The following is a 10,816-nucleotide window of genomic DNA, read 5'->3' as shown; positions in this document are numbered from 1 at the left end:
CCAGTCATTAAATTTTTCTATGCTGGCTCCAGGTGCTCTATAAATACAGCTTATTACAACATTTTTCTTTTTTTCCACGAGTATTTCTACAGTCACACACTCCAGCAAATTATCCACCACCCTTGACATTTTCTCCACTTTCTTATAACAAAAGTTTTTATCTATGTACAAGGCCACACCACCTCCCATCTTATTCTCTCTGTTTGTGCATACCAAGTCATAGCCATCAAGGTCAAAATCCATTCCCCTTACATTATTCATCCAAGTTTCAGAAATAGCAATTATATTAAAAGAATGTGTCAGACTACTAAGATAATGTTTTATACTCTGAAAGTTTGCGTATAAACTTCTGCTATTAAAGTGAATTAATGATAATTTGTTTTCAGTCAAAGGCTTTAAAGGAGCTGGTAAAAAAAAATAATACTTACTATTATTATTTTACTTGCGATCTTCTGTCTGAAAGTAAGCATAAGCATAAACTTTATTGCCAAGGAATTGGACTCCAACTCAATGCCCTCACAATGTGCACAACATAAAAACGAAATAAATACACAATATGTACAGTACATTACAGTGACAATGTGACAGTGGCGGTTTTTGTCATGGGCGAGTCATTCGAACCGCCACTGCAATGTGAACATGTCTAACCTTCGTAAAACATACTAACGTTAATGCTATGAAGCTCCATTATTTGGTTCACATATGAACACAAGGATCACTCATTATTATAACGTTTATTTATATAGACAGACCCAGTATTATTAGCCATGTACCTGGCAGCATCGATAAAAAACAATGATCATGTCGCGCTCACATTGTAAACAAAAACTGTAATGATAGCATGCCACCGTATTTATAAATCTGTCTGAAAGTACAGTACATTATAGTGACAACGTTGACGTGTCCAACCTTCGTAAAAAATACTATCTTAATACACAATGAAAGCACAAAATAAAAGAACAGTGTAGTCTATCTTAAAGACCCGGTTCGATGCTCACTTGTCACAAAAGCTAAGTAAAGGAACAGGTCTGTAATTTGTACATGCCACAATGCACATACCATCATTCAAAAGTGGGCGCAGCAAATAGCTATAGCTGCATTTGGAGCTCGGCCCTACTGGCTTTCGTCTTGTATAGTGTGATGCAGAGTGCAACACTTCAGTTGTCCCACTGTTTCTATTTACAATTACAATGCAGAATAAATTCTCAATGTCAGAAATAAATTATGATATTTAATGACGAGACTGCCTCGGGTCACAGTAAGTGAAAGCAGAGGAAGATGTGGAAAAGAAGCTGTGTCGTGATAATCACTTGCTATAGCCACGTAAGTTACACACACACACACACAAGGAATTAGTCTGCGGTACAGAACCGAGGCGCCAACTCTTACACACGCGCAAACACACGGATAGTTGAACTGTCAAGGCCACTGGGAACAACTTGGGGTTCAGTGTCTTGCCCAATAATGACACTTCGACGTGTGGACTGGGGAGTACTGGTATCGAACCTCCGACCTCGAGTTGGGGGGTGACCGTACCTCCTGATCCAAAGCCGCCTCCGTGCGTCGCTTGACACTTTGAGCCCCACTGATAAACAGAGACCTTAAAAACGGCTAAACACAAAGTTAAAGCATGAAAATAAAATGAATTCCGTACGTCTTGACCACGGTCCATTTCTCTGTGAAGGGTAATGTACGCAGTGCTGAGGTATGGGGTCGGCTGTGCCTAAAACAAAGGCTAAACACAAAAATAAATTATGCTGGATTTAAGATTTGCAACGTCAGGAAAAGGCCCACTGTGCAAAGAAAAAAAGGCATACTCACAGAAAGCGTTTCCCCACACAAACCTCAGCTCACATTTTGTGTAAAGACAAAAGAATTTCAGAAGATTCATGCCGGTCAGTCCTATATGCCAAGGGTTTTCAACCAGTGGTCCGCAGCCCCCTAATGGTCTGTGAAGGCACTGCAGGTGGTCCCTGACCGTGCAATTAATAATGTAGTTTTACTGTAGGAATCATGTGTCATGTTTCCATGTATTACTTATTGTTTGTGAATCTTCTTAACTACTTCCTGGTAGCACTGATAAAATATGGGACTATTTCAAAGTTAAAAAAAAAAAATCACCAAGGTATCTTTGTGAACATTCATATTAATTTGGCCCAGTGTTGCCGATGATCACCTGTGTCACTGTCATACACATTATAACTCTCTCTTTACAATTTTTTTTTTGGGGGGGAAGATCCCTTTTAAAGGTTAAACCACTGCCTTGTTCGTCATTCCAGTCAGACTGTCACTACTCCATCAGCAGTTCTCCACCCTACAGATATTTTGTGATTTTGCTTCAAAGCATTTTAGAGCCAGCCATGTTCAAACCCTTTCCAATCTGATAGCTCCCATGTATTTAGAGAACAAATTTATTCTTAAACCCAAAGGAAAACAAAAACCTCATCTGACCCACACCCAGTCTTTTAATTATATAATAATATACCTAAAGCTCTCACTTAATCACGAGTTGTATGAGTTGTATGTATTACTTATTGTTTGTGAATCTTCTTAGCCAGAATGGTGCTCCCTGGGTCACAATTAGTTGAAAACCCTTGCTACATTAATAATGACTGCGTAAAGACAGGAATGATGTCTTAGGTGAAGATATTACAGGTATTTCATCAAACATTTGATCAAATGGGTCACACCGCATTCACTCATGAAATTCCCTGAAGTTCCTAGTACAAAATAAAATAAACTTTCCAAACTGGCCCCCGTTTCTTTTCATCGTCTACTAACACTAATATTACTGAACAGTAATAGCAATTAACACCACCTACTGGACAGGAAATACCTCATTCACAATGACTGAATAGATAACAGTACTTTCTGATGTGAAAATGTGCAATCTAGATTAAAAGCACACTGCCGATGCAAAAGGAGAGGAGGCCCCATAATCAGTCTAACACTCCCAGCACATCCAGGTCTTGAAGATAAACTGCAACAACAACAGAAAAACTGCTCTCTGGGCACCCTTAGGTAGAGCAAGGAGTATGTTTAAAAGCCCTTTCTTAATTGGGCATCTCAGTAAAAAAAAAAAAAAAAAAAACACACAAAAAAAAACACTGACCACTTCTTTTAGATGGGCACCTGCTCTGATACCAGCTTTATTAGCCTATTATAGGTAGAAAGAACAAAAGCTATTGAACATAATATCAGTGGAGAAAAAAAGTGTTGCAAAGGGAAACCTACCTGATGCTTCAATACATTGTGGTTTGAATGAAGAAATAGATCATAAACCCTTCTGATAACATCTCACTTTATTTTCACTGAGGGAGTTATATTATTATGAAGGTATTTGAATTTTGTATGACAATGACAATGCTGTGTTTGCTCTGTAATGCCCGTAATTATATTACTCCCAGAGTACTATCTATAAAGATTAGCAGGTGCAAACAATTTGTTTTAATGTTCCCACCCCGATGAAGACCCGGTGAGGTCAAAACTGGTCGGTTTTTACCAACATGCCAGATTAAATAAAGGCTTTTGAACAAATTCCTTGCTCTACCTTCAAGTGCCTGAAAAACGTTTTCCCTTTTTTTCCAAAACAAACTGTATTGCATAAAACTGTAACTGAGTAAATTTTGAGGCCTTCTCTATGTTCCCCTCTAAGGTGAGGTAATTTTAAATTTCAGTTAACCTACATCAATAGCACAATGTTCACCTTCTATGTGCCTACAATAGCAACACTACAGGCTAAGTTTATGTAGCACAAGCCGAGCCAGCTCAGCTTACAGTTTTTAGCCATTAACTAACCTAGTTTAGTCTCACGAGCTCACAAAATCCCTCATTTCCTGCACTAAAATCTCCACTATGTCTGTCCAATAAACACAGAACCATCTTTTGGTTTGAACGTTAAGACAGGATATGAGTGTGCCCATCAATCAGCTTGACCCTCCTCCACTGGTTGTACACAAGCAGGCCGGGTCAGTTAGGGTACCACACAGGCTTGTGAAGAGTTCTGAGGCACATGCCATTCAGAAACTGATAAGTGATCAGGGATAAGAAGCTTGGGTGCTTTGGTATCCACACTGATCAAGGATTTGTGTCTGGCCTGCTCTTTGAGTTCGGAGTTTGAGATGAATCTGCTGAAAATGGTTCAGTTCTGTCATTCTCTGTTGCCTGTGTGCAGGACTGCTGCTGTGGTTGGGCTGTGGTTATGCTGAGCTCTTCATCCTCCTCTTCCTTAAGAAGCAGCTCTTCATTTTCCAAGACAAATTCCAGGGTAGGTCCTCTGGCGGTTCCTTCCACCAGATCCCCCTCCTCTGCCAGGCGGAGTTTGATGTTGATGCCGATGTGCTTTTCCGTTTTTTCTGAACAATGAAATGCAGCAACAAAACAGACACAAAAACTTTGAAAATGACATTTGAAAGAATACCTCTGATTTGATGTCATTTTTGTTTTAGCAATATTTTCAGTTCATCTTCTGAGTAATATATAATTTTGAACACTGAATTTGAGGTGAGAGGTGAGACATTATGGGTGTCATCAAAAATGGGATCATGGGATCTGAGATTCTGTCTCTAACATAGATGAGTAATCAAATAGCCACCACATAATGAAATCTGTTGTGTTTTTTTGTTGTCACCCGAGGTTATGATTTTGTTTATGGAAGTTGGTGAGGGGACAAAATTGTTTTTTAGCCCCTGATGAATAAAAACATATAATGGAAGGAGGGTCCACATTATTTTTATCATGACTGTATGCATATAATACTATATATTGAAAGCCTTATCCTTTACTTTTCCTCCCCCTGGTCCTCACCATGTCCCAGCTGCCTCTCCTTGGGCAGCAGCAGCACATCCACATTGTGATGTTCTTCCAGGGCAGCTGTAAGCACGGCACCCTCATGACTGAACAGGAAGACCAAAGGCAGGGTGATGTCTTCAGTGGAGTCTCCATCTCCAACCATCTGGAACAGTGGCGTTTCCCCGCTATTGCTTCCTTCACGGTGGTCTGGGAAAGAGAATATGGGAGTAGTCTGAATCATTTCATTTCTGTGATGTCTGGTCTTGACAGTATTTGACAAGTTATTCTAAACTTTGCATATTGAGCATTGAGTTGTACTGTAGAAATAAAGTGTTAATGTGATTTCAGTTTCTCACCTACAAAGATGACTCCTATAGCTCCGGCCTCCTGCAGCCGACGAGCCTTTGCAGCAAACATGCAGTCACCACGCAGCGCCAGGGCAATGTGGCCTTTGAGCTCCGCTGCGTTATCTATTGGCCCACACGCTGTGTAAGGGGAGGATTTCATTATGCTGCCCTTCACCTACAGCACAGGGCAAAACAAGTAATATTTGTATAGGTTAAGAAAAATCTGCAGCAAATGTCTTGGTCTTGGCTAAACACAGCTCCACAAGATGTCATTAATTATACTGTTTGTTGAGGTCCATCTTTTAAGCCACTTAGAAGAGTTAGTACTGATAACATAATACAGTAGTTTGTTCATGTTTCTTGTAAAAGTCACAACTAGGTGGGAGCTTTGTTGTTGGCTTTGTAATGATCTGATATTTTGATGGATTAACTTGTTTGTAGAGTCTTTTTCATTGTATTGTTAGAAGTCAATTACTTTTATTAACTAATTTTTAATTAGGTCAGGACTATGGGTGCAAATTAGCTGTTGAGCTAAACACAGCACATTTACACCGATGTTAGTAACATCAGGGTTGATTAATGTGGATTGTCCCTTCTAAATAAATAAAAACTGTAAGCTCACCCCATGCTCCTGTTTGGAGAGGTCCATTCCAAACTTGGCAGGTCCCGCTGTGAGGACTGTCCTACCCAGAAACGGGGGGGATATGAGCTGAACAACGTGAGGCACCACCTCCTCATCCTCTGGGGTCTGGCTTACCTCTGCCACAAGTTTTACCCGGTACACTCCTTTATGCTCCTGAACAGATAAACATTTAGAAAACTGGATTGAAAACAGTGGTCACTGTGAATCTGAATTTGTTTACCCATAATATCAAGTGTAATTTTTAAGTTACAAAAAGGAGGCTGTGTGACAGCGTTATGGTATCACCAGTTCAAATTTAATCATTTTTATCTGGGAACATTTGAACATTGTGACACTGTCTATTATACTAACTTACTGTACATTCCAGACATAAAAAAAAACAAACATTTAAGTTAGTATATTCATTATCTCGACCCATTTTTTTCTTCATTAATTTTCCATCTACTTTGGCTTTTTCCTCATGTCATAACAAAATACCTTCTGACTTCTGGCTCCTCCTGTAATTTCACTCAGTGGAGTAAGAGAAATGCCCATGCTTTTTAAAAACTCCACTGGCTCCATGCCATTATCATGGAATGGGAGTTCAATTCCCCTGTAAAAAACAAATACACCAAAATTTAAAATTATCATACAGGCTCCGGTGATGAGTTCACTCTTTAAGAAAAAGTCCCTTGCAACTGGACACACCTGACAGGTAAGGGGTGGAAGGCTCGACCCACACCAGTGAGGTACTTGTAGCTGTCCCGGATAGTTTTGGCAAATGAAGGGTTGTTAGGAAACAACGTCTCTGTGCTGGGGCAGGAGTGTGTGAACAAATCTTCTTGAGAAACATGACCAGTGTCCTGGAGAACATGACCCACAGTTACACTGAATTTAGCAGCAGTTACACTCGTGTCATTTCACATTTTAAAGGATGAGCATTTTAACAGTACCACACATATTGTCATAAAAGACAGAAATGTCAAATTTTATGAGGTTTCCATAATGTAATCCCACATAGAATGCCATTAAGAATATCTAAATGTAATACACAATATATATAGTATAAATTAAAAACTTGTGTTAGTAATAAAGCAAGAGCTCTCACTGTATTGTTGGCTTGACAGGGCGATTGGGTGGTGGAGAGAGACACGGGGAGAAGATGAGCCTCTGTGGTGAAGATGTAGTCATCAATATTGATGGGCAGCTGGCTCTTCTCCGAAAACAGCAGGTACAGGTATTTAAACATCTCTGCCAGAAAGAAGGAGTCCATCCTACACACACATTAACACAGACACAGGAGATGTCACCCAAAAAGTGCTGAGGATCCACTGCAATTCAAAGACAGACTTCACGACCACACCTCCATCTTGTTTGGAACAGAATTTCAACTACTCAGTACCTGTCTTCATGCGTCCCAGTGCGGACATCTTGCACAGCAGCAAACCCACAAGGCACCCTGGCATGGGCATTGAGCTTTTCCACGATGGACTGTCCCACTCTGAGGTAGTAGGGGTCACCAGTGGCCTGCACAGATCAAAAAAATAATTTCAGCCACACTTCAAGCACTGTGCTTTCTGTAAAAATACTTTGCATATATAGTAGAGTGCCCTAGCTAGCCTATTTAGATCTGAATACTCCTAGCTTTAAATAAGAGTATTACTCTTTATTTCTGTTGTGTCGGGGTTTTCACCTTATAGAGGTAGTATGTGCTTTCTGCAAACTCTGGTCTCAGTAGATGTTGGCCCCAGTGAACTCTGAACTCTGTAGTGAAAGCCTGTAAGGAAATTAACCGAAGAAAGAGAAGCATGTTAGTGGCACTGGCTACTTCTAAAACTATTTTATTACTAGACTGAACAGATTTCATAAAAAAAAGAAGCCACAAGAAATTTCTCAACATGAAATATGCTATAGCTGCTGCACAGCTACTGTATATTTAATACTATAGTTTTAAAGGGATACATTACACACAACCTTAGTATAAATGTCATAACTTGAAATGTGTTGAGTATTATGGTTACCTCTGGAAGAAACTTATGCTGTTTGGTGACTTGATAAAGCATCTCATGAGTCTCAATAGCTGGTTTCAGATCTCCTCTTAAAACCTGTATGAAAAGTAAAACGTCACAAATGTGTGCAACAATTTCTAAAATGAAATTAAATCACTAGCTCTTATCAACACCTCTTTGTTATCGACCATGTTTTGATTGTAGCAATTGTGATTAAGCAAGTGCATGTTAAGACAGGATCCATGACCTGTAAACCAGGGAAGAATGCCAGGAGAGAGTCCATCCAGCTTCGTACACTCACAGTGGGGTTGTGCATGTGTACGTTGAGCAGCAAGGGTGGCTGACTGATGTACTTCATAATGGCACTGTAGTGCTGTTACAGGCAAATATCATAAAAATAAATGATCAAACAATGAATGCTTCAGTCCAAACAATAACAACATAAACAAAGTCTGTCTATGTTGGATCAGGGAGCAGAAAGCCAGACAAATGGAAAAGACATTAGACGTATTGACTTCCAGTATATGGTGGGAATAAAAAGACTTACAATGTTGAATCTCTCCAGAAAAACATTATCTCCTAAAAGAATGTAAGCCTTCATCAGATATTCATAGTACGAGTCAATACCAGCACCAACACCACTGTCTGCAAAAACAGAAGTGACAGTTAATTATAATAAGGATCATATACACTCACTGAGCACTTTATTAGGTACACCTACACAACTGCATTATATTCCTAAGTGTCTCTATTGTTTATCCTTCCATTTACATACATGAGAGGGTCAGAATATTAGAAACATTTGAATCCAACACAGTCCAGTACAACACCACTCCTATGTATGACCTTAATAACAATCCTATAACTGAACTGACACATTTCAGACATTTTCACCAAAAACTGAAATATCATGAGTCTCAGACTGTTTTACTGGAATGCACTCAACTGTACAGGTGTAGCTAACAAGTGCTCTGAGAGTAGAGCCGTGTATTTCTGAACTGTCTATACGAAATTATTTTATGCTTTTATACTACGCATGTGTGTATTTAAAATCGCCTCACCCCTCCGGATCCATTCTCCACTATGAATATTGATGATGGTCCCCACCAAATCATTTCCTTTCTGTCTCCTCTTCCACAGGACATCCAGAGCCTTCCTTGCGTGTTCCTGTAGAATGATAAGTCCTTCAAAATATTTCTAATAAAATAACTTCATTATTCATATACATTTTCATCTTTTTATACAAACGAGTCAGTCAGTTTCAGGATCTTCACATTAAAAAAAACTTCATATCAAAAAACAAAAGCATAAGACAACTGGAAGGCAGAGGGAGGTAATACCTCAAACACTGGTTCTCCTGACAGTCTGCTGAGGGCAGCAAACTCCAGGATCATTGTTCCAGCACAAGCTGTGCACGTGTCTGATTCAGTGCCTGTGCGTGCAAGTGGGTTCAGGACTCCATACCGCAGATTCACCTGGTAAAATCAAAAAAGAAATAGTTATTTTGTTAGTTCACATCCCAAACATTACTTTAGGTAGTTATTAAAATCAGAAATACCTTAGGGTAGGGAAGGCCACTTGTGGTGTTGAAGGCAGGCAGTAATCGATGGCCCAGTTCTTTGGCCATGTGTAGAAGCTCATCGCGATACCACTGCATCCTGTCCCCACGCTCACGGAACAGATCAGCCATCACATGGGCCCCCAAAAGCCCTCTGTAAAGAATTAAATGAATGTAGAAAAATGTTCTTTTAAAAATAATCAATTCAAGAGGGGCTGGGATAGTGTACAGGTTGAGATACTCTATACAACGGGACAGTTCTGTCTAGTAATGGTAACTCATTACAGTGACCAATGATTTCCTGCTTTCTGCAGACTCTGATCGCTGTTCTGTTTTAATCCTGCCAAAACTGAATTCTGCCTTTCACACTGTTAATTTTAAATGACTCTAGTTTGGTTGTTTGTCTAATATTAAGGAGTCCACTCATAATCTAGGGATAGATCTGACTCAAACCTATCACTTAACAACCAAGTATCAAAAGCTCCCTGACAGTTTTAGAAGTGATTAAGATTTTGCTTATAAATAAGGATTTGCACGGTCAGGCCAATGTAGTCAAGACAGACTAATAAAAGCAAATAAAAAAATGCAGTACAAAAGTAAACTACAGGCATGCTTCATACCCCAAGACTCTGATGTTGGTCTCAAACACAGACACCACCACATCATTGTCCAGACGTACATCCCTCACAGCTTTCCGCACTGCGTCCTCAAACTCATCAAGCTTGTTTAACACCTGCTTACATACAAAGCAACAGGAACAAAGATGTCTACTGTCACAAAAGGAGAAAAAAATAAAAAATAACAATATAAAAGCAGAGAAAACTACTTCAATCTTTAATGCTTGTAAACAGAGCAAAAACAAGTACTCACCACCAGGGTATCAAGGGTGTCAATCAGTGTAAGAGAAAACCTACGGAGAAGATGCACAAAACATTATGATGAGTGCAGCACACTGGAGTTAGTGTCCCACTTTCCAACTAATGCAGTTTAATTTGTTATGAACACAGACTGTTAAATATAAAGTCTGCTGCATTTGCAATGAAATTACATTATGCAACATATGAAGTAAGTAAATGGAGATATTGGTGATATATTTATTGATACTTATGATAAAGCAGAAAACATTTTCCATTTCACTGAAATTCAAAGCATGTTTTGTGATCAAGCTGAAAGGTTTTGTTCTCAGTTTAATGCTTTATTCTATAGTATAACATGGAGAAGCCAGTTACTGGGAATATTAGTCTGAACTGATGCCACCAGAGGGATTATAATACATGGCTTATCCACTTGAGGGAATTTAACTGTTATGGCTGTAATAACCTCACTGTCTTTCGCTAGGGTTCAGATAATGCACTTACTTCCCCAAGGAGTCATCTACGTCACCTCTGTTGGGCTCCTCGCCACGGACTCTCCCCTTGCAGCTTAGAGGCATCAGCTCATCTGCTGGATAGGCATATTTCTGCAACACAGACAACTATGACTGCCTCCA

General features: G+C 39.5%; 1 protein-coding gene across 2 annotated transcripts in view; it reads right to left on the bottom strand.

The window, feature by feature from the left end:
- Window positions 1–701: 701 nt before the first annotated feature.
- The window catches only part of LOC109963456 (ER degradation-enhancing alpha-mannosidase-like protein 3), a 12,611-nt gene continuing 2,496 nt past the window's right edge, over window positions 702–10,816 (bottom strand). For both annotated transcript variants that reach the window (XM_020605992.1, XM_020605991.1), the window contains exons 4-21: window positions 10,686–10,786; window positions 10,198–10,237; window positions 9,948–10,060; window positions 9,328–9,481; window positions 9,110–9,244; window positions 8,831–8,936; window positions 8,317–8,414; window positions 8,017–8,142; window positions 7,782–7,865; window positions 7,454–7,537; window positions 7,163–7,287; window positions 6,869–7,034; window positions 6,469–6,623; window positions 6,259–6,373; window positions 5,761–5,934; window positions 5,148–5,313; window positions 4,807–4,998; window positions 702–4,355 (exon numbers count right to left, since the gene is read on the bottom strand). In XM_020605992.1, coding sequence (XP_020461648.1) covers window positions 4,078–4,355; window positions 4,807–4,998; window positions 5,148–5,313; window positions 5,761–5,934; window positions 6,259–6,373; window positions 6,469–6,623; window positions 6,869–7,034; window positions 7,163–7,287; window positions 7,454–7,537; window positions 7,782–7,865; window positions 8,017–8,142; window positions 8,317–8,414; window positions 8,831–8,936; window positions 9,110–9,244; window positions 9,328–9,481; window positions 9,948–10,060; window positions 10,198–10,237; window positions 10,686–10,786 — 2,412 coding nt within the window. In that variant the 3' untranslated portion in view covers window positions 702–4,077. The remainder of the gene's footprint in view (window positions 4,356–4,806; window positions 4,999–5,147; window positions 5,314–5,760; window positions 5,935–6,258; window positions 6,374–6,468; window positions 6,624–6,868; window positions 7,035–7,162; window positions 7,288–7,453; window positions 7,538–7,781; window positions 7,866–8,016; window positions 8,143–8,316; window positions 8,415–8,830; window positions 8,937–9,109; window positions 9,245–9,327; window positions 9,482–9,947; window positions 10,061–10,197; window positions 10,238–10,685; window positions 10,787–10,816) is intronic.

Source organism: Monopterus albus, unplaced genomic scaffold, assembly GCF_001952655.1.
Source record: "Monopterus albus unplaced genomic scaffold, M_albus_1.0 scaffold75.1, whole genome shotgun sequence".
Taxonomy (NCBI): Eukaryota; Metazoa; Chordata; class Actinopteri; order Synbranchiformes; family Synbranchidae; genus Monopterus; species Monopterus albus.
This window is presented reverse-complemented; position numbering and strand designations above follow the sequence as displayed.